The following is a 20,442-nucleotide window of genomic DNA, read 5'->3' on the forward strand; positions in this document are numbered from 1 at the left end:
TCGTGGCTATCCTAGGTCCTTCAACTCAATACTCATGGTACACTGGCTGTGCGATGCGGACTCGAGCAGTTGAACACTGTTCTGAACAGGCCGTGGACCATTAGCACGTGTCAAAACGGAAGCTGCCGCCACGCGCCCACTTCTCGTCGTGATAAACCACGATGAGCTCGCCACTTCACCCTGATCTCTGCAAGCAACGGGTGCCTTACTATGCAGCGGATCTTCATCAGATCAGCTCATCGAGTTATCGTTTCGTTTGACCCAAGGTTTGACCCTTCGGCATGGCTGATTGACCGTGTGCACCGCTGCACAGCGTATCAAATGGCTTTGAATACATACCGACGGCGGCGATGGGCAAGTCCCTTCGCTTTCTACCTCATCCTCAGCGTCAAAGATGTCTGCTTCTGCTGGAGACGATCTTGCTGGTCCTGCTCTCGCGTTTCCTCCGGACTTTGAGAGCGACGGTCGGCAGCCATCAACTGGGACCCTCTCCAGTTCGCTTCCCCCAAAAGCGCTGACGACTACGGCCGCGGAGGAGCTGGAGGCTCTAGCAGTCGCAGCCCTGCGCATCTTACACTACAGATGCACGAGCTTGGAGAATGTTGATCTCAGTGCGTTCTACTTCCAGCATCTTACTTCGGAAGCTCATTCGCTTCAGCTGTGATCGATGCGCAAGGAGTTCGGAGGGCACGTTTGAACACGACGGAAGACACGACTGTACAAGGCGCTCTCGCAGACGCCCGTAGCTCCCTCGCGACCGCGACGCGCTGCGATCTAGAGGGCCAAGAGGTCAAGCTTGCACTATCCGCGTCCATCCCGCTCGGTCCCCAGTGCGTAGCTCTCTTTGCTGCAATTTCAGCACATGTTGACGTATGCAGACAAGCTATCGATATGTATTGGCTTGTCAGTCAAGATAGCTTCGAGATCACCTACAACACAATAGTCTTTCATCCGGAGACCATACATGTTCTAGCTCAGTGCTACCGTGAAGCCTTCGAAGCTGTCCTGCGCCCCTCCGACGTCCTGGTCTCGCATATACCTTTTGAAGTAGCGCCCGTGCTGCTTAACCGTGCCAACGTAGCTACCACCCCGCCCATCACGCCGTCGTATGAAGGCCGCGTACTTCGAGATGCCTTTCGTGACGCAGTCACCAAGTACCCCAATGAACTCGCTTTGGACGACGGCACGACATCCTTCACTTATAGCGAAGTTGATCTCCTTACGAACGCTGTGGCACAGAAGATATCTGAAGCCCTCGCTAGTTCGACCTTGCACGCCGGGTACATAGCGACTTGCATCCCACCCTCACCTCTTGCAATTCTTGTGATCCTGTCCATTATCAAGTATGGCTCGGCGTATGTTCCCCTGGACATCCGGCTTCCCGAATCACGCCTACAATGGCTCGTCGAAGATTCCGGCTCTTCCCTTCTCATCACCGTTTCTGATTCTCCCGCATTCACCCCGGGCGTCCCAAGACTCGACCTCACTGACTTCCTCTCCAATGCGAAATCCATCCTTACCTCGCCCAACCCAACTATGCCCGCTATCCGCCCCACCGCCAACGACGTCGCGTACATCATGTACACCTCCGGAAGCACTGGCCTCCCCAAGGGCGTCCGCATCCGTGCGCCGGCCGTCCTCTCCTTCGCATACGATGGCGAGCCTCAACGCGTCGGACCCCGCACGCGCGTCGCGCAGGTGAACAACCTCGCCTGGGACGGGACCGTCTTTGACGTCTGGTGCACCCTCCTGCGCGGTGCGACCCTCGTCAGCTTCTCGCGTTACGACGTGCTGGACCCGGCGTTCCTGGCGCGCCTGTTCCACGAGCGTAACATCACTGCGACGTTCTTGCCGACAAGCCAGCTCAGGCAGATATTGGCGCATGCACCGGCGCTGTTCGAAGGGCTGGAGTCGATCAGTTTTGGTGGGGAACTGCTGGGGTGGGAGCATGTGAGGCAGCTGAGAAAGCTGAATGAGGGGATGCGGATGTACCACGTTTATGGGCCGACGGAGTGTTGTTGCTATGTCGTTGGGGTAAGCGTATTTCATTTGACACAGCTTCATCGTATACTAAAGTCTCTCAAGTACGAGATCCCTCCATTGGAGGAGATACCAGCCCGTGGTGTCGTTCCTATCGGACGTGCTCTCCCCCCTGCGCAGGTATTAGTCCTCGATCCAAACCAGCGACTCGTACCACCCGGCGTACAAGGCGAGCTATACATCGGCGGGCGACAGGTCGGGGAGGGATACCTCAACCGACCTGCTGAGACGGCCGCCGCCTTCGTTGACCTCGATGTCTCGGGGGCCGGCGAGGGCCCTTCAAGATTCTATCGCACGGCGAGTACAGTGACACATTGTCTTGTGCAAGCCGACTGACTTGCCTTTAGGGAGACCTGGTCAAGTGGCTTCCGACAGGCGTAATCCAGTTCGAGAGACGGTTGAACGCTGGTCAAGTCAAAATTCGCGGTCAGCGTCTCGAACTCGCTGAGGTTGAAGCGGCCATTGTGCGGACCGGCCTTGTCGCCGATGCTGCCGTGGCTTGCGTCAAGGAGGGAGATCCATACTTGGTCGCCTTTGTTGTGCGGGATCAGGCCTCGAACAAAACGACCGTGTCAGAAAAGGATGTCTTCGTCGCTCTCAAGGCCTCCGTTCCCGCACACATGATCCCACGCTTCATTTACTTCCTTGACACTCTCCCGCTCAATAACAGCGGCAAGCTCGACCGTCGAAAAATAGAGGCACTCGCACTCGAAGCCCACGCTCGCGGCTACGAGCACCATCATGCTGTCGAGGTCGACTACGATGCACCGCGCACTGAGTTAGAGCGACGGATCTGCGAAGCCTTCCAGGATATCCTCTGTCTCAGGGCCGTCGGTGCGACGAGCGATTTCTTCGACATTGGCGGCCATTCGCTGCTGGCGCAAAGGCTCAAGTGGCGGCTTACCGAGCAAGAGCAGGTGGAGCTGGGTCTACCGGACATCTTCGCTGGGCCGACGCCAAGGCAGTTGGCTGCGAGGATCGAATCGCTGCTCAAAGACGTTAGCAGCTCTCAGGCGGTGTCTATTGCGGACACGGTGCGCGCGTTGCCCGAACGGCGACGGGACCTTCTCTCGCTGGGTCAGCTTCGCATATTCAACCTTGACCGATTGGACGGGCCGGAAAAGTCTGTCTGCAATAGCGCGCACTGGTTGGTCCTTGAAGGCGATTTGGACGTCGAGGTTATGGCGCGCGTCGTTGAGGACATCGGACACCGTCACGAAGCTCTGCGCCACATCTTCGTGCCAACGGACGACGAGCCGCGGCTGAAGATCGTCGACACGGTGCCCTCGATGGAGGTTATTGATGTCGAACCCGGTCTACAAGGCGACGCACTAGATGACTTACTCCGATACCACGCCACCCGGCATTTTGAGATAACCACCGAGACCTCATACCGACCTATCCTCTTCCGCTTGACCCCGCGCAAGCATATTTTGCTACTCTCCATGCATCACATCGATACCGACGGCTTCTCGCGCGACGTCCATTACAAGGAGGTCAGAGAGCTGTACTCTGCGTATGTGGACCGCCGCGAGCCCAACCTCCCGGGATTGCCCATACAGTACAGCGACTGGGCCCAATTCCAGCGCACCCCCGAATACGAGCGTTTCATCGCACCACAGATGGAGTACTGGGTCAACAAGCTCGACGGCTTCGTACCTCTGGAGATACCCCTCGACTTCCCCCGGCCCTCCGTCGTCGACCACGTCGGCGGCCTCGAGGTCGTCGACTGCCAAGCCGATCTCGTGCATGCGCTTGATGCCCTCTGTCACGCTGAACGCGCGACCATGTTCATGGTCCTCGTCGCTGCCCTCCGCTGCGCGGCCTTTGCACGCGACGGCGCTGCCGACGCCGCCTTCCCAACCACCGCCGCTTGCCGGAACCGCGCAGAGGTCGCCGACCTCGCGGGCTACTTCGTTAACCTCCTCGTATACCGCATACCCATGCGTGCTGGGGTGAAGTTCCGCGACGTACTGCGAATGGTTAGGGACGACTCCCTTGAGGGCATGGCGCAGCAGGATGCGCCGTACCCGCGCGTCATGGCCGAGCTCGCCGCGCGAGGGACGCCTGTGGGGACGCGGCCCTTGAGGACGATCATAGGTTACCATGTTCTGGATGCTGGGTACTTCGAGGCCGGTGGCATTCAGGCGTCGCCGATTGAGGTGAACATGCATGCGATGCGGTGGGACATCGAGATCTTCTTTAACCGGCGGGAAGGTGCGCATAGGATGTGGGGCGAGGTCAACTACAGGAAGGACCTTTATCGGAAGGAGACGATGAGAGCGTTCGCCAAAAGTATACAGGAGATCCTAGCGCGGGCGGCGCGGGATCCTGACTTCGAGGTGGTGGCAGGCGGGCAACCAATGGGAGGTGTATAACAGGTCGTGTATCTTCGAATTAGAGTGAGGGCGTAAGCAGAAGTATGCGAGGTGGGCGTCGTAGATATAGATTGTCTGTCTGGCCTCTTTCCCTGAGGATAGGATCGGCGCGTACGGTAGCTCTTCCAATGATATGAAGTGTACTGCTGGAGCCTCTGTTGCTAAGGATCGAATAATGCTACTGCGGTGGCCATGATTCGGGAAGAGGTTTGTGGCACCAAGATCATTCTTCCTCACTGAGGTTTGGAAAGAATCCAGGCTATCAGTAGGTGTGCTGGGCCTTGGGTGAGTGCATCGTCTAGTTCATATCAAGCATCAAGCGACGGGTCAATTGTATGAATTTCTAGCCATGCTTACTATGAGTGATACATGTGAAGAGGGTTCGGATGTCAAAGCTACATAATGTGAGTATTAATTCTACTGGGTAGAAGCGTCCATACAAGTAGCGTAGATCTGCAGGATAACCAATAACCATACATCGAGAGCACACTTGCGAAGTCCGTGGGCGCATACTAGGTACCCGCGCGTGCGCATTCTAGTTACCCGTAGGGCGTACAACATCGTACTCGACGAAGGTGATCTGCATGTTCTGCGCCTGCGCAAGCGCGGAGTCGCTGAACTTGTGGACGTCCACGACCTCGATGGTAAGGGGAGGGTAGGCGGGATTGTGGGCTTTACGATTCAGGTCGTCACGCGTGCGCAACGCCTTCATCAACTTCGCTGGGGTGACCGGCTTGTTCAGGCAGAGATAGCGTAGGTTGGGTAGCCTGGACGAGCCTTCGCTCTGCAAAGCTTTGAGTACGTGCGTCTGCAGATTGCTGCCCGACTTGAGCTCCAGAGACACCAGGCGCGCCGCTGCCTCAGAGCAAAGGTACTCTTGCAGTGCCTTTTTGTCGCGGAAGTTGAGCTCGAGGCAAAGGTGAGTAAGTGTGCTTCTCGCGCGCCAGAGAACCTGGTAAATCGTGGCGTCGTGCTCTCTTTCTGCTGTCCCAAGCAGAGACAGGTGGACTCTGACAAGCCTCGACGCGATCAGGTCCTTGAGAAAGACGTCGACCTGGGTGCGCGTCTTGCCGTCGATCTTGCCAGTCCCGCCCTTCAGGATGAGCGAAACGAGGTCAAGTGCGTCTATAACGATGGACGTGAAGGACTCGTCAGGTCTCAGATTATCGACGTGCAGACCGAAGGGGCCTGCGGCCCTCCGGATCTGGCCTAGCAGAAAGTTGGTCATCATGCTACCGCTTGCCAGTGCGTGCCGAAAGTTGCTATAGGGCGCGGGGTAAATAGGATCGAGCTCATTTCCCGAAGTCGCAGGGTACGCTGGGTTCGTTATAAGGACGAAAGGGCAGCAAGGTGGTTGTCAAAAACGCAGTGATCACCGTTGGTGGAATGATGCTCAGATCGCCCCATTCTCGCAATTTCTTGAGGCTCGGCGGGGGGCCCGGATTGCGGCCTATATGCCTGATTTTGCAAGTCAGTAAGATGACTCGCATGTGGCAAACATTCGTACTGACGCTGCTGATGCCGTATATGAGATGACAACCTTCTTCTTCCTCTGATTCCGTTCTGGAGCCATTGCAATGGGTGATGACGAGTGTGAGATAGATAGCTTTGCCACTGGGATGTAGTCAGGTTGTTTGGTGGTACTTCCAGTCGAGGCGAGTGCCGTTTTATATCTGGACGGAGACTGGTCTATGTCGAGGCGCTTCTTCCTTGCCGAATGACGAGGAGTAGCGCCCAATATCACAAAACATGTGGCGCTAGACGCTACATCGTCCAGAGGAACCCCAATAGTACTTGAGTAAAGCTATTCAAGTTCACAAAGTGAGCATTCACGAGGCGCTGCGAAGCCGACCTTCATGGTCCTACCACTGATGGCAGAGCTTCCTGCGAGATGCGTGCACATGATAAGGTCACAAAGGGTACAGGCTCAGTGATGTCGCCGCTAACGACATGATGTACACTGTATGCCACGAGCTGTGCTACGCCAGGACCTTCGGCGGAGCTGTGCTGAAGGCGCTGCACATATCAACGAGAGAAGCAGTGGTTGGATCAAGCAGAGTTTCTGAGAAGCTCGAGGTCAGAAGACCGGGGTCACAATAGCGTTGCCACGGCGCGGCGACCATGAGGAGCAGGTCCAACCGGAGGAGTCACGGTTCGTCACAATGGACCGGAACACTGCGGCCGGCTGATCCGGCCCAGGCGCTGCTGCTTATAAGCGCCACAGCCCTTGCCAGAAACCATCTTCGTCGGATACAAGTCCAACTGGCTATCACGGGACGTTGCACCGGATGTGCTCTTATCAAGCGGACATCTGCAGCTCTCCTCTTTTTGGGAGTTGCGGTTGTCGTGCTGTAGATTGAGAACCACTGCGCGGTGTACACTATGTGGTAGTCGGGTCGCCACTGCCGTCGTTGCCTGGATCGTCGGCTCGATGATTCTGTCAGCGATGGCGAGACCTGACAACGTTTGGGCCCACCAAGGCGTACGAATGGCTTGGTAACTCTCCCAGTCGTAGGCTGCGGTGGGTGGACTTGTATCCATCGCGAGCGCTCGCGTGACGCCGTCGATGCTGCTCAACTGCGCCATCGCTTTTGCGGTGGCAATGGGAGTCAGCGGAGGTGCCGCACGTGTGTTTGCAGCTACGTTTCTACGTCGTCAATGATGTCTCTCGCCTTTTGGCGCGCGGCAGAGGCGACTCAGTATTCGTGGCATCGGCGAAGGATTGTCGTCGTCGGACACCAGGCCAACTGGCTACCATGGGCATGCGCCGGATAGGCTCTCCCGTAGGCAGGCGTCGGTATATTCCTTTTGGAATAGGTCGTGCGCCCTGCTGATCAGGGTGAGGAAGACAGCTGTGCGGCGTACACTATATGGTAGTCGGGTCGCCACTGCCGTCGTTGCCTGAACCATCGTGTAGATGGTTCGGCCGGCGTCGGAGAGGCCTGACATCGTTCGGGCCCATCACGACTACGAATGGCTTGGTCACTCTCCCGGACGTATGTCGTGGTGGGTGGTCTGGTGTCCACCACGAGCGCTTGCGTGGCGCTGTTGATGCCATTCCTTTGTTCTATCGCCTCGGCGATACAGCGGGGGATGGTGGAGGTGCAGCGGAAGCGCTCCCAGCCACATTCGTGTGCTGCCAGTGATGCTACCCGCCTCTTGGCGCGCGGTGGAGGCAGTACACGATTTGTGGCGTCGGCGAAGGGCGAGTTGGCCCTCGAAGGAACGTCCTACTTAGTAGCGGAGTCTCCTCGCGGAGGCCTGCGAACGGAATACTTCTGCGAGGGCCTCTCGCGCTTCTCCGATATCGACGGCCAATATTTGGGACCCCTTCCTCCTTTGGAGATTTGTTTTTTACTACTGACATATCCTCTAGGTCGCCGTCGTCGGACACCAGGTCAGCTGGCTGCCATGGGCATGCGTCGGATGAGCTCTCCCGTAGGCAGGCGGCGGTCCTCTTCTACTCGGAGAGGCTGTGCGCCTGGTTGATCAACATGAGGAAGCCAGCTGCGCGGTGTACACTATATGGTGGTTGGGTCGCTGCTGCCGCCGTTGCCTGGACCATCGGGTAGATGGCTTGGCCAACGTCGGTAAGACCTGACATCGTTCGGGCCCATCATGACTACGAACGGCTTGGTAACTCTCCCGGACGTACTCGCGGTGGGTGGTCTTGTGTCCACCACGAGCGCTTGCGCGGCGCTGTTGATACCACTCCTTTGCTTCATCACTTGTGTGATGGATCTGGGAGTGGTCGAGGTATCGCGGAAGCTCTCTCAGCTACAATTATGCATGATAACACAAAAAATCACAATACCATCACTGTTGTGAACCGATTGGCGGAACAGGTCCACGCACGACAACTCGACCATAAATACTAATATTCAGAACCACATCCTACGATAGTCTACAGAACACAATGAGCCAGACATGATGGAATACAGAACATTATCCTTCCCAAGGCGACAGCAACAGTTCGTTGGCGGGGCATTGCAATTCCCTTCGACGCAATCGACGATCTTCATCTTCAACTTCACGTCTGACATCTATGTCACCTCTTCATTAGCGTCGTGGCGTCGTCCTCTAGACGGACGGACGTCCAATGGTGGTGACCTAAATGAGAGATCCGTCAGCATAGAGTTCATCAATCACCCGCTCCTCTTGCTCAACATCGCGCAGACCGAGATAGCGCCTGCCCTTTCGTCACATCGTCTGCGTCCGACAGATAAACCTCGGACGAGCCGCATTCTCAAACTCTGCCCAACCTTCCCACGTCCGCTCACAGAAGGAAAACACCGCACAAGCGGGACACAGCTCACAGCCAAAACAAAAAGGCTTTCAACAACTCACCCTGAATCCAATCTCCCTCAACCGCTGCGCGTCGAGCAACAGCCGCCCGTCGAACACGAACGCCGGCTTCTTCATGCTCGCATACACGGCCTCCCAGTCGATCTCCTTGAACTCCTTCCACTCGGTCGCGATCACGATCGCCTCCGCGTCCTTGCATGCCTCCATGGCAGAGTGGCAGATCGTGACCTGCTTCTGGACTGATATGAGGGTTAGCAGATGTTTGTGACGCATACAGCCAGAGGTTACACGGTAGACAGGGGTCCAGGGCGAGCAAAAGGAGTATGTGACGGATCGGGGAAAGGAGGTCGATAACAAGGAGCGCATATAGGCACCCAAAGGCAGCAGAAACGACACCAGCGTGTAGTTTTCTCCCCTCCATCGCCGCACGGAAGAAAACCCGAACACTCACTATTCTCCCTCCCCAAATCCGGCCGCGCCTCGTCCAGGTCCAACCAGATCTGCTCCTCCGTCACCTTCGGGTCGTACACGTTCACCCGCGCGCGCTCCGATAGGAAGTCGCGAATCAGCGTGATCGCGGCGGACTCGCGGGTGTCGCCCGTGTCGGCCTTGAACGCGAAACCGAGGACGGCGATGCGCTAGGGGGAGGGTTAGTAGGTGGATGGCGAGCAGGGAAGGGTCAAGGCAGCGGGTCCACGGATGATGAGATGTGAGGGGGTGTTCGTGGAAAGAGGTCTGCGTTGCAAGGAAGAGATGCAGGCAGATATCCAGAGTATCAGCCGCATATATGCGGTAATTTCAGCACATATACCCCGGAAAATTGCGCATACAGCTGCCCAACAACCCATGGAACCAACTCACCTTCCCCGTAATCGTGTTGAACATTGTGTCCACGATCCGCTTGCCGAACCGTCTCTTCTGGTACTCGTTCAAGTCGACGACCTGACGCCAGTAGGCCGCGACCTCCGGCAAGTGCAGCGACTCCGACAGGTACACCAAGTTCAGGATATCCTTCTGGAAGCACGAGCCACCAAAGCCTACGGACGCCTTGAGGAACTTGGGGCCAACACGCGAGTCGTAGCCAACAGCGTTCGCAACCTCGTCGATGTTGGCGCCTGTGGCTTCGCAGATGGCGGAGAGGGCGTTGACAGAGGAGATGCGCTGAGCGAGCATGGCATTGGCAGCGAGCTTGGAAAGTTCGGAGGACCATAGGCCGACGCTGAGGATGCGCTCGCGGCTGGGAGCGATTTGAGCACCGGGCGAAGCGAGGAAGTACGTGGACTCACGGAACCCAGTTAGCATACACGTCGACGAGCGACTGGCACGCATCCTTCCCCTCCTGCGTTTGCAGGGAGCCGATGAGGACACGGTCGGGCGCGAGGAGGTCCGCGATGGCAGTCCCCTCAGCCAAGAATTCGGGGTTGGAGAGGATGTCGAAGCGGCAGCCGGGTTTGGAGTTCGCTTCGAGGATGGTGCGCATAGACTCCGCGGTACGGCACGGCACCGTCGACTTCTCGACCACGATCTTGGACGTCTCCGCGATGTCCGCAATCTTGCGCGTCGCGAGCTCAACGTAGCTGATCGCGTGGGTTAGCACGGAGGGGGGAAATACGCTTTGGAGCACGCACTTTAGATCCGCCGCATAGCCCGCGCCGACGCCGGACTTCTTCGTCGGGGTGTTGACGCTGACGAAGATAAGGTCGGCCTCCTTGATGCTCGTGTCGACGTCCGTAGAGAAGAAGAGGTTGCGGCCGCGGCAGCCCTTGACGACGTCGACTAGGCCGGGCTCGTAGATCGGCAGGTCGAAGTTGTCGCTGTTCCACGCGTCGATGCGCGGCTGGCTCAAGTCGACGATCGTGACCTGGATGTGGGGACACTTGAGCGCGATGACCGCGCACGTAGGCCCGCCTTGGCGCGATAGTCAGCGCGGGGAAAGGGGGGCAACGCGTCGCACTCACCGACATATCCTGCGCCAACTGAGATGGGGGAACACGTCGTGAGCGATGATGAGCAGGGCGTGGGATGGCGTGCTCACTGCAGCAGATCTTCTTGACTTCGACGGGCATGTCTGGGGGACGGCGGTGGTGGTGGTGGGAGGAAAGAGGGGAGATGGGTCAGGGCCTGGGGCGCCGCAAGCTAAATTGACAGTTGGACGCGTCGGGTCGAGGTCCATCCATCCGCGCCCACGTGCTCCGGATGGGGCCTAGTAAAAAAGCCGGAAGGCGCCGTGAGGCACCGTCCCCCAGCCGTATTCTGACTGTACGGGCCGTGTGAGCCGGAAGGCGCCGTACTATTCCTCCCAAATCGTCGTCTTTGCATCTTCTGTCTCCTGAGTGCGGTCTTCAAGGTGTGTTTGCTGCCGGATGCCCTGATAGAGCACTATTTACCTCTCTTATGTTCCAAAGATGAGCTCAAATAAGGCAGTATAAAGCAATACAACCTAACATAGTTGGTGGCAAGCCACGTGTTGCTCGCTGAGACCAAGCGAGCAACACTGAACACTCATGTGGAAGTTGAGATGCCGCACCCATATATCACGCTTTGAAATCCAAATCTCATGAGAGAAAGAGGGAGAGAAGAATCGGTGCTTTTTTGTTCTCTCCCTAAACGCAGGGGTTGAAAGGGGTGCGCCTGCAATTACGCAAGCGGTTGATGCATTAAATGTTGACATCGAGCCATCGACGCCGCGAACGAGGCTGCTTGCAGCGACCCTCCATGTGCTATATGGCGATACCATACCTCGTCTTGGGTATGGGATTGTGGTCATCGTGATCTACAGCGCTTTACTGCATGTCTGGGATGGGTGGGTGGTTATGGGCGCGCGTCACGCCAAGCACGCTGACGCGTGACCGCGTCGCGCGCGCCTGCTGGCGCCCACGTTATGACGTCACTTTTCGCGATAACTCTTTGTCCTTGTTTGGTCGGGGAACCAGCCCTATGCATCGTGGGTTAGTCAGTGTTGCTCGCTCCGCCTTTCCCTCCCTCGCAAGCTCGGGGGGTCCCTTAGGCGTCGCTCGCAAAAATGTGTATCGTGAATTTCAAGTGCAAAAGGTAGTCAGGTCAGTATGTGTCCTACGAAACTTGTTCCGAGAGCCCTGGATGCGATCTTTCGTCACTTATAATGGTTGAAACAACGGTTGGATAATGTGTTAGGCGCCCGGCTTTTTCTCACGTCCCCTCCGGATGTTCGACTTCAGACGCGCCGATGCGCCCTGGACCGACACCGCATGAGCGGGCACAACGCACACGCCGGCGACGAGAGGCCATCCTACATAATGAGGACACCAACTAGAACGGCCTTGTCCGACGCGCGGACGTACGAGCGTCGCACGCACATCTAGCACTGAATGAAGGCAACATGCCAGCATGCGAACCAACGGCAGCTATCGTCCCTCATTCAAGATCACAACCACCCTCGCCTCCTGTGCAACTCCGCATATCCTTGCAAAATCTATTATACAGATGTGTAAACTACCATTAAGTTCGGCCGAGCGTCCAATACACTAAACCCAGTACAACATGAAGTTGAAGGAGGAAGGAGAAAAAGTATACGACCTTGCGATATGTATATGCCACCCTGGCGGTGGAACGGGATGTCAACCGTGTATAACCATCGTGCAGCAGTGCCCGCCCTCCGCGACGCACCTCTAAAACCCCTCAGCCAATCCTCCTCCGCCGCGTCAGCTCCAAGCCCCCGAACGTCGCACCCGAGATATCCTCGCTCGACCGCTTTCTAGCGCCCTTCCCGAGCAATGAAGCCGCAGTCGCTGGTGCAGCCCCACTCCACGCCCCCGCGCCTAGCAGCTCCCCACTACCACCATCCGAGCCCAAAATCCCCTCCCAGCGTCCGCTCCCGCGCGCCGCATGAGCATCGCCTGATGGCCTGCTCAGCGAGTTCCGGTTGCTGGCGCACTTGCGCGACGCGGCGAGGGGCGTAGGCTCCAGATGATCGTGCGCGTGCGGCTGGATCGCGACATCCGCCTGAGTCGGTGGCGCGTGTCGCTGCGAGTGGGTCTGATAGGCATTATCCGTGCTTATCATGGGCGCCGGGATATCGAGCTGTGCGAGCCCGCTGAACTCGTCGAGGTCGTCGAGGAGGGGGCTGGAGGTGGGCGAGAGGAGGGTGCTAGCGGGAAAGGGCGAGGAGAGCGGGTGAGAGGGGAATGAATGGGGTATATCCTGGTCGACGTCCATGGCGTCGACGTTTGCTGGCGGGGAAGCGGGAGTGTGGAGCAGAGTTGGCGTCGAGACATTTTCTGCGGGACGATATGCGGTGCTCTACGTAGGGCGTTGTTTATCAGTCGTAGGGATATTGTGGAGAGGCAGGAGAACGCACGAAGCTGCTTGCAGAACGGGAGCTGGAATTCAAGAGATTATCACGGGAGAGTGCAAAGGTCTATCGCGAGGTTTCGTGAGACGTCGGTCTTCTGCGATATACATCTAGAGGACGCACCTGCGGAATCCGAGCGCGCGAGCGCCGCAAAACGCGTGGGCGGGGTGCTGGTGCGAGATCCGCTGGTGCCGGGCCAGAGATTCCAAAGGGCATATGGAAGAAGGGAAGCGGGCGAAGACCCATCGTCGCGCCAGATGCCTCCATCAATACTTCTTTCAGGAAAAGATGTCGAGGATGGCAGACGGGGTGAAAGACTCTGTCAAGGTCCGCCGTGCAAAACAGGCGCCGTCCGTCACGAGTTGAGTCCGTAATGAGTCGGCGGGGCTGCTACCCATGAGGGGGCCGCGTCAGCATACTATGTATATAGGAGGCGTGGCTGCCGCACTCACTGGTCGCGAGCACCGGTAATCTCGACCCTGGGCGCTCAGATGACGATTTATCGTCGGGATGCGGTGCGGTCGTCGGGATACGATGCGGTGCGCGGTGAAAGAGACAAGGCTGATCCCCTCGTGCTGCGATCCGACGCAATACTATTCCCTCGCGTCTAAAGGCGAGGGGGGCTTCTGATGCTCGCGTCTAGCGGGCGATTTTGGCGGGGGGCTTTTGAGTTATGCTCGAGCAGGACCTCGAGAGGAATGAGATGGATGTATGATATGTGGAAGCAGGGAAAGAATGAGATGATTCTAGACGGTAAGGACTGATAGGGATATTGAGGGCGAAGGAGGAGAAGGAGGTCACGAAGATACTTCGCGGCCAAGGAGCTGCGGTCGCTGTCGTCAGCGTGAGACAGGGAAGCGGGGCGCCCGGGCCGAGGTGATAAGGGCAAGGCTTGGAAACTGAAGGCTTTCAAGCACGGTGGGGCATCGTAGACGGTGTAATGCTTCGGGTGCGATGAAGATGCGATCATCCTGCGGGGGCCTATAAACGAGAGGAGGACAGGCGAAGTCTCCGTAAAGGGACGTACGTCTTAAAATGGTAATTATACGATCTCGTACATAAACAAACAATGGTAAACATCGTGGGGACAAGTGGCAAGAGCATCTCAAGGATTAGATGGATTTGCTGTCCATGGCGAATGTCTTCATTTACAGCAGTACACACGCAATCCCCGCGAGGAGGAAGGCTGCGAACGTCTGCTTGATGAGAGCACATCCGGTGCATTGTCCCCTGATAGCTAGCTGGACTGCCGACGATAGATTTGGTCGGACTGTAAAAAGCTGATAAAATCTTCCGAGAGGGGGAAGGGGTTCCAAAGAATAGCCATCGATATCGGCGAGCCGCCAGGAAGCCTCCGAGGAGAAATCCGTTCGCAGGTCCCATGAAGGGGCGAGCTACATGGGTAATCCACGGAGAGCTGAGTCGCCCTTCGTCTACGCCACATATCATGGACCACCTCTGCCGCGCGCCGAGAGGCGGCTGGCATCACTGGCAGCACATACTGATCGTCAGTTCTCTGCCACACACTCGCACTCGCATACTATGGGGCATCGTCGCATCGGCGATATTGCTGCGTTCTGCAGGCTGCGAGTACTAGTCTGTATCCGCCCGTCCAGTAATGAAGCGATTCTTTGAAGCAAAAAATACCGTATCGACTCCGATGGTTCAGCCCGGGATCGAACCGGGAACCTTTCGTGTGTGAGACGAAAATCATAACCATTAGACCACTGAACCGATGACGAGCATTGGCTGTATGTTATTATCAAAGGCCTGTGCACGCTAGAGGAACGGACTGGCTGTGTCAGCGAAGAATTTGTATGCATGATTTCGCTGGCGTTCTAGGGCGACAAGGCGCTGGCTGATATAATAGATTGTCTTCTCTCATCGAGTACTGCCGTCTCAATAAGCACCGACATCTCATCAGGCCAAGCATGGGCATCGTCCAATCGTGATTGATTCATGCAGGCATAGCGTGCGGGAGGTTTACGATACAGTGTCCGTCTAAAGGATAATAGGCATACTGATACATGTCGTCTAGTTGTCTGTCAAGACTAGCGGAAGGTGAGGCATTGGCGTGGGTTGGAGGCAGGATAGTACGTACAGAAAGGTTGTGAAAAACATGGAGAGCTCACGAAGTCCACTGCGGAAGCGACGCAGGGGATGGCGTTCAAGGATGCGCTCGCCTACGCCTGGCGAATTTGGCGGACCGGACGCGGGTCTCGACGGGCTCGGGCGGTGCTATGGGTTCCGCGGCTGGCTCGACCTCGACTGAGGCTGGCGCTGACGCTGAGTCCTGCGGCATGCCCGTCTCACCGCGTACCGGCGTCGGGGCGAGGGAGACACCGGGAGGTGGGCTCGCGGCCTGTGTCGGTAGTACATCGCCGTGGGCATATACAGGAACCTTCGCGTGTGGCGGGACGGGGATCAGGCCATGTACGCCCGCAAGGAGGGCGTACAGCGTGAGGAGGTATAGCCACAAGTGAAATTGCATCTCTGGATGGGACCGTCAGCGGCCAAAACGGTAGACCACTGCGAACGATGGACGCACTTGCGGAAAGGAGCACTCGCGACGTGCGAGGACGAGATGAAGGAGGAAGCACCAACTACGCTGAGGACCTCCGCGCTACAAGTACGCGAGAGAACAAAGGCCGCCTTGCCTCAAGCCGCACTCGTGTTCATGAAGCGCCTCGCGTCAGAGGCGGCAGTCACAAAGTCGAAGCCCCCGCGCCCACGCCGGCCTATATATGCGATGCACACATGGAATGCAGTAAGTCAGCGAGAACCGTGACGGCACTGCCGTTCCCAAGAATACGTGGACATCTACCCACGCGCGGGCTACATTGCGTCAGGCCCGCGCGCGCGAAGACAGGCGGGGGTGCGAAATGTGCTGGCAGCCGGCCGTATGTCGGCGCCCTGGGCGGAAGGAGATCTATTGGTGGACTGAATGCGGTCTATTGGTGTTATTGTGATCTAATAGCCGGTAGTGGAAAGGATAAGCCTCGAGGGTTAGGGTTGAGTGCGGACGGATGGACTCGGATGGAAACGCGTAGGCTCGGTTAAGGAGGCGTAGATTGCAATCTAGGTGGTCAGAGGCGCTTGGCTGAGGCGAAAGGGGGCGCGTTTGCGAGATTGGAGACCGTAGAAGATGCCGGGAGTTGGGTAAGCGACGCCGCTTGGGAAAGAGTGATGGCCGCAGACCGCCCAGAAGGGCTGCCCAGGGCGGTAGAGCATTTACCTATACATAGCTAGTGAATGCCGGGAGACTCGAGAGCGACCTTCGCAGTGGCAAACACGTTATCGTGTTAAGGCCTGTGATTGCAGGCTTGAAGACCATCGTTATTCGTCTTCACTGGGACACGAATGAGGGCGCTCGTTCGCGCCGCAGCACCTTCAAAGGGCCGATAGGGATAGGGATGGCGAGGATTGACAGCTCATGATGGTTGAGCTGAAGGTCCGGCAAACGCCGATCCTCGCGGTCAAAGTTGAAATCGGGCTGCCCTTGGTTTGTTCGACCTCCATATACATTCGTATACTGTGCAACTATCGCATGTGATCAAACAAGGTACTGGGATGGATGAGCGCAGTATGTACTCCGAAAGAGGAGAGGGTTCCAAAGATTAACCGTCGTTGTCGAAGGACTGAGGAGTCTTACGAAGGAGAAGCTCCTTTCGCTGAACATACGCAAGGACGTTTAGCTACTTGGATCAGCCCCGAGAGCAACCTCGCGTCGTTCGACACCACAGCCCGCGTGTCGCCTCCGCCTCTCGTGCGAGGACGAAAGGCATCATCGGCGGTACGCAGTTGTGACCGCGAGATCCCTCGCAGCGCCTCCGCTACTCCCAACCCCTCGCCGAAGTGAGAGTAGCCTCGACAGCACCACGCGAGCGCTCGCGATGAACGCAGGTCCACCCACCGCGGGGTACGTCCGGGAGAATTACCAAGCCATTCGTACCCGCGATAGGCCCAAACGATGCTAGGTCTCGTCGCCGTCGGCCGCGTCATCTACACGATGACCCGGGCAACGACGACGGCGGCGACCTGGCTACCACATAGTATACGCCGCACAGCTGTCTTCCGCATGTTGTTCAGCAGGGCGCGCGACCTGCCCGAGGAGCACATGGTCGTCGCCTGCCTACGGGAGAGCCCATCTGGCGCAACGACCCATGGCAGCTGGTTGGGCTTGCATCCGACGACGGCGTCCTAAGAAATATGTCAGTAGTAAAATCCTCCGAAGGAGGAAGAGGTTCCAAATATTGGCCGTCGATATCGGCGAAGGGCCAGGAAGCCTCTGCAGAACGATCCATTCGCTGATCCTATGGAGGAGCAAGCTACTAGGGCGGTCCACGGAGAGCTAACTCACCCTTCGCCGACGCCACATACCGTGTGCCGCCTCCGCCACGCGCCAAGAGGCGGGTAGCATCACTGGCAGCGCACAGCTGCAGCTTAGAGCGCTTCCGCGGCACCTCAACCACCCTCAGTTCTGCCGCCGAAGCGATAGAGCAAAGGAATGGTATCACCGGCGCCACGAAAGCGCTCTTGGTGGACACAAGACCACCCACCACGAGATACGTCCGGGAGAGTTACCTAGCCATTCGTAGTCGTGATGGGCCCGAACGATGTCAGGTCTCGCTGCCGCTGGATGGACCATCTATCCGATGGTTCAGCCAACGACAGCAGTGGCGACCCGACTACCATATAGTGTACGCCGCGCATGTCTTCCTCACTTTGATCAGCAGGGCGCACGACCTATTCCAAGAGGAATATATCGACGCCTGCCTACGGGAGAGCCCATCCAACGCAGACCCATGGTAGCCAGTTGGCCCGGTGTCCGACGACGACGATGATCCTTCGCCGATACCACGAATACTGCGTCGCCTCTGCCACGCGTCCGAAGGCGAGAGACATCCCTGACGACGTAGAAACGTAGCTACAAACACACGTGTGGCACCTCCGCTAACTCCCATTGCCACCGCAAAAGCGATGGGGCAGATGAGCAGCATCGACGGCGCCACGTGAGTGCCTGCTTGGATACTCAAGTCCACCCACCGCGGCGTACGACTGGGAGAGTTACCAAGCCATCCGTACCCCTTGGTGGGCCCAAACATTGTCAGGTCAAGCCGACGTTGGCTGAGCCGTCTAGCCGACGACCCAAGCAACGACGGCAGTGGCGACCCGACTACCACATAGTGTACACTGCGCCCTGGTTCTCAATCTACAGCATGACACGTACAACCCCCGAACAGAGGAGAGCTGCAAACGTCCGCTTGATGAGAGCACATCCGGTGCAACGTCCCGTGGTAGCCAGTTGGACTTGTATCCGGCGAAGATGGTTTCTGGCAAGAAGCGGGGCGCTTTTAACCAGCGGCGCCTAATCCGGATCAACGGGCGGCGGATGCTTCCGGTTCATTGTGACGAACCGTGACTCCTCCGGTTGGACCTGCTCCCCATGGTCGCCGCGCCGTAGCAACGCAATTGTTACCCGGGTTTTTGGACCTTCAGCTTCTCAGAACCTCTGCTTGGTCCTTGCACTGATTCTCTCGTTGATATGCGCAGCGCCTTCCGCAGCGCCCAAGCACAGCTCCGCCGAAGGTCCTGGCAGACCACAGCTCGTGGCATACAGCGTCCATTGTGGCATCAGAGGCGCCATCACGAAATCCGTACCTTTTTTGCACGCGTCCCTCAGGAAGCTCTGCCATCAATGGTAGGGCCATAAAGGTCAGCTTCGCAACGCCTCGTGGATGCTCATTTTGTGAACTTGAACAGCTTTTTCGGCGACCCTCTGGACGATGTAGCGTCTCTCGCCACATGATTTGTGATAGTTGGCGCTACTCCTCGTCACTCGGCAAGGAAGAAGCGCCTAGACATAGACCAGCCTCCCGCTGGATATAAAACGGCACTCGCTTCGACCGGGAGTACCACCAAGCAATCTGACTACAGCCCAGTGGCAAAGCTACCTATCTCTCACTCATCATCACCCATCTCAATGGCTCCAGACCGGAAGCAGAGGACGAAGAAGGCTGTCATCTCCTATACGGCGTCAGCAGGGTCAGTACGAAGCTCTGCCACACTCAAGCTGTTTACTTACTCACGACATCAGACATATCGGTCGCAACCCCGGCCGTCCAAAGAAGCTCGCGCGGAAGCAGGAATTAGGCATTCTCAGCATCCTTCCCCCAACGAGAACATGTACGTACTGCTTGACAACTATGTGTATTTTCAGACTCATCTCTCCGCCAGTGTGTCCTGCCACTCCCTCTGCAGGGCTTGCCCCCCATTATTCGCACGCCTACTGGCATTTACATTGCCAGGTGGGCAGCGCGGCGAAGATGGCTCAGCTCATAGAGGCGGAAGCTTCCGCGCACACTCCGCCGACCCCATTCGGTGTTGAGATCAACCAACTTCTGTCCGATAACGCTGTCGTTCCCTTCCGCATTAACGCTCCCGACCTCGTCTTCCTGAGTATAAACAAGGGCGGCACTACCAACATCACTCCAGAAGCTCGCGCGCAGGTCAACGCCTTCAGCAAGGGTCTGATCGCGTCGAGGCTCGTCAAGTTCGTATATCACGCCGCCGGGGATGCGAAGAAAGAAACGGAGCCCAATGTTTACACGCTGTGTAGGCGGGCAGCAAACACACTCACGCATCTCTCCCTCCATCTCACCTTTCTTGACAAGAAGGGGCTAGAGAACTACCTCTGCTCGACAGCGGCGGCTAGCCTGGTGTCACTGGAGCTGAAATCGAATACGAGCTTGCAGACCCCACTGGTCAACACCTTCAAGCTCGCCAGGCTACCCAACCTGCGCTCTCTCTCTCTGGATATACCCCCTTCCAAGATCAACGTCAAGACTCTCGTTGCGGCCTTGCGCATGCGCTACGCCGCCAACCACCAAGACCCCCTCCAGATCGAGCTCAAGAACGAGATCAGCGACGCATTGCGCGCTGAAGCGGCGACGATCGGGATCACCTTCGTCGAATATTGTGCGATGCGCTTTTGAGTGACTTTCTGTCTTGCCAGTGGCTTCGCGATTCTCTTCTCTCCTCTCTTAGTCTGTGTATGGTTATCGATTCGTGCTATGCACTTATCCTACATGTATCTAGTCTCGAACCCAGCCGTTCGCCCCGCCACGGTCTTCCCTGCTTGGACCCACATCTCCACGCGGGAAACATGGCGTCCACGAGGGCGGTATATCGGCGGTATTGGAAAGTTGAAGCCCGTGAGCGGAGCGAACGTCTGGCGCATTCGGTCGCCTCTTCCTAGGGTGACCTCATAGTTGAAATAAAAATCGAATTTCAATGCGCGGGCAGCGCATCAACAAGCTCGACGCGTCCTGAACGCGTCCATTGTCCCTCTCTCAACGCGCATCGCGCACTCTACCGTCCTTACTATTG

At 57.3% G+C, this 20,442-nt stretch overlaps 9 protein-coding genes and 1 non-coding gene across 10 annotated transcripts; 3 read left to right on the plus strand and 7 right to left on the minus strand.

Moving 5' to 3' along the window:
* Nucleotides 1-167: 167 nt before the first annotated feature.
* On the plus strand, nt 168-4,569 carry SCHCODRAFT_02678737 (acetyl-CoA synthetase-like protein). Its single transcript, XM_050346727.1, has 5 exons — nt 168-611; nt 659-830; nt 879-2,034; nt 2,086-2,337; nt 2,388-4,569. The coding sequence occupies exons 1-5, from the start codon at nt 395-397 to the stop codon at nt 4,416-4,418; spliced, it is 3,828 nt and encodes a 1,275-aa protein (XP_050199508.1). The 5' UTR covers nt 168-394; the 3' UTR covers nt 4,419-4,569.
* Nucleotides 4,570-4,953: 384 nt separating this feature from the next.
* On the minus strand, nt 4,954-5,991 carry SCHCODRAFT_01096478 (uncharacterized protein; the record flags this gene model as incomplete). The annotated part of the gene is made up of 3 exons (XM_003031034.2): nt 4,954-5,735; nt 5,795-5,876; nt 5,926-5,991. 3 exons carry the CDS (start codon nt 5,989-5,991, stop codon nt 4,954-4,956), a joined length of 930 nt encoding a protein of 309 aa, XP_003031080.1.
* Nucleotides 5,992-6,693: 702 nt separating this feature from the next.
* Nucleotides 6,694-7,803, minus strand: SCHCODRAFT_02628117 (uncharacterized protein). The gene has a single exon (XM_050345449.1). It carries the CDS (start codon nt 7,365-7,367, stop codon nt 7,170-7,172), a length of 198 nt encoding a protein of 65 aa, XP_050199509.1. The 5' UTR covers nt 7,368-7,803; the 3' UTR covers nt 6,694-7,169.
* SCHCODRAFT_02310576 (uncharacterized protein) lies at nt 7,198-7,923 on the plus strand. Its single transcript, XM_050342335.1, has one exon. It carries the CDS (start codon nt 7,392-7,394, stop codon nt 7,905-7,907), a length of 516 nt encoding a protein of 171 aa, XP_050199510.1. The 5' UTR covers nt 7,198-7,391; the 3' UTR covers nt 7,908-7,923.
* Nucleotides 7,924-8,279: 356 nt separating this feature from the next.
* SCHCODRAFT_02628120 (nucleotide sugar dehydrogenase) lies at nt 8,280-10,797 on the minus strand. Its single transcript, XM_003031033.2, has 8 exons — nt 10,759-10,797; nt 10,682-10,699; nt 10,352-10,631; nt 10,010-10,300; nt 9,585-9,960; nt 9,175-9,361; nt 8,766-8,962; nt 8,280-8,528 (listed from the first exon to the last, which is right to left on the minus strand). The coding sequence occupies exons 1-8, from the start codon at nt 10,787-10,789 to the stop codon at nt 8,499-8,501; spliced, it is 1,410 nt and encodes a 469-aa protein (XP_003031079.1). The 5' UTR covers nt 10,790-10,797; the 3' UTR covers nt 8,280-8,498.
* A 904-nt stretch (nt 10,798-11,701) lies between these two features.
* Nucleotides 11,702-12,302, minus strand: SCHCODRAFT_02628123 (uncharacterized protein). The gene has a single exon (XM_050345450.1). The coding sequence runs from the start codon at nt 12,089-12,091 to the stop codon at nt 11,873-11,875; it is 219 nt and encodes a 72-aa protein (XP_050199511.1). The 5' UTR covers nt 12,092-12,302; the 3' UTR covers nt 11,702-11,872.
* On the minus strand, nt 12,133-13,521 carry SCHCODRAFT_01307335 (uncharacterized protein). The gene is made up of 4 exons (XM_003031032.2): nt 13,506-13,521; nt 13,177-13,443; nt 13,060-13,119; nt 12,133-13,001 (listed from the first exon to the last, which is right to left on the minus strand). The coding sequence occupies exons 2-4, from the start codon at nt 13,318-13,320 to the stop codon at nt 12,381-12,383; spliced, it is 825 nt and encodes a 274-aa protein (XP_003031078.1). The 5' UTR covers nt 13,321-13,443; nt 13,506-13,521; the 3' UTR covers nt 12,133-12,380.
* Nucleotides 13,522-14,714: 1,193 nt separating this feature from the next.
* SCHCODRAFT_t144 lies at nt 14,715-14,787 on the minus strand. The gene has a single exon. It is a non-coding gene; the product is annotated as a tRNA-Val (tRNA).
* A 198-nt stretch (nt 14,788-14,985) lies between these two features.
* SCHCODRAFT_02628131 (uncharacterized protein) lies at nt 14,986-15,954 on the minus strand. The gene is made up of 2 exons (XM_050345451.1): nt 15,602-15,954; nt 14,986-15,546 (listed from the first exon to the last, which is right to left on the minus strand). Exon 2 carries the CDS (start codon nt 15,542-15,544, stop codon nt 15,221-15,223), a length of 324 nt encoding a protein of 107 aa, XP_050199512.1. The 5' UTR covers nt 15,545-15,546; nt 15,602-15,954; the 3' UTR covers nt 14,986-15,220.
* Nucleotides 15,955-19,036: 3,082 nt separating this feature from the next.
* SCHCODRAFT_02505478 (uncharacterized protein) lies at nt 19,037-20,048 on the plus strand (the record flags this gene model as incomplete). Its single annotated transcript, XM_003031437.2, has 3 exons — nt 19,037-19,098; nt 19,151-19,239; nt 19,291-20,048. The coding sequence occupies 3 exons, from the start codon at nt 19,037-19,039 to the stop codon at nt 20,046-20,048; spliced, it is 909 nt and encodes a 302-aa protein (XP_003031483.1).
* Nucleotides 20,049-20,442: the final 394 nt, after the last annotated feature.

This window comes from Schizophyllum commune (assembly GCF_000143185.2).
Source record: "Schizophyllum commune H4-8 unplaced genomic scaffold SCHCOscaffold_7, whole genome shotgun sequence".
Lineage (NCBI taxonomy): Eukaryota > Fungi > Basidiomycota > Agaricomycetes > Agaricales > Schizophyllaceae > Schizophyllum > Schizophyllum commune.

Bases quoted from the DNA above. Each gene is read 5' to 3' on its own strand.
- SCHCODRAFT_02678737 (XM_050346727.1), top strand. From the start codon at position 395: ATGTCTGCTTCTGCTGGAGACGATCTTGCTGGTCCTGCTCTCGCGTTT. The intron at 831-878 runs GTGCGTAGCTCT...TGACGTATGCAG, and splicing joins TCCATCCCGCTCGGTCCCCA to ACAAGCTATCGATATGTATT. The intron at 2,035-2,085 runs GTAAGCGTATTT...AAGTCTCTCAAG, and splicing joins GTTGTTGCTATGTCGTTGGG to TACGAGATCCCTCCATTGGA.
- SCHCODRAFT_02628117 (XM_050345449.1), bottom strand. From the start codon at position 7,367: ATGTCAGGCCTCTCCGACGCCGGCCGAACCATCTACACGATGGTTCAG.
- SCHCODRAFT_02310576 (XM_050342335.1), top strand. From the start codon at position 7,392: ATGGCTTGGTCACTCTCCCGGACGTATGTCGTGGTGGGTGGTCTGGTG.
- SCHCODRAFT_02628120 (XM_003031033.2), bottom strand. From the start codon at position 10,789: ATGCCCGTCGAAGTCAAGAAGATCTGCTGCA. The intron at 10,301-10,351 runs GTGCGTGCTCCA...CCACGCGATCAG, and splicing joins GGCTATGCGGCGGATCTAAA to CTACGTTGAGCTCGCGACGC. The intron at 9,362-9,584 runs GTGAGTTGGTTC...CCCTCCCCCTAG, and splicing joins TCAACACGATTACGGGGAAG to CGCATCGCCGTCCTCGGTTT.
- SCHCODRAFT_02628123 (XM_050345450.1), bottom strand. From the start codon at position 12,091: ATGCTGGCATGTTGCCTTCATTCAGTGCTAGATGTGCGTGCGACGCTC.
- SCHCODRAFT_01307335 (XM_003031032.2), bottom strand. From the start codon at position 13,320: ATGGAGGCATCTGGCGCGACGATGGGTCTTCGCCCGCTTCCCTTCTTC. The intron at 13,120-13,176 runs GTGCGTCCTCTA...ACCTCGCGATAG, and splicing joins CGCGCGCTCGGATTCCGCAG to ACCTTTGCACTCTCCCGTGA. The intron at 13,002-13,059 runs GTGCGTTCTCCT...CGCCCTACGTAG, and splicing joins CCCGTTCTGCAAGCAGCTTC to AGCACCGCATATCGTCCCGC.
- SCHCODRAFT_02628131 (XM_050345451.1), bottom strand. From the start codon at position 15,544: ATGCAATTTCACTTGTGGCTATACCTCCTCACGCTGTACGCCCTCCTT.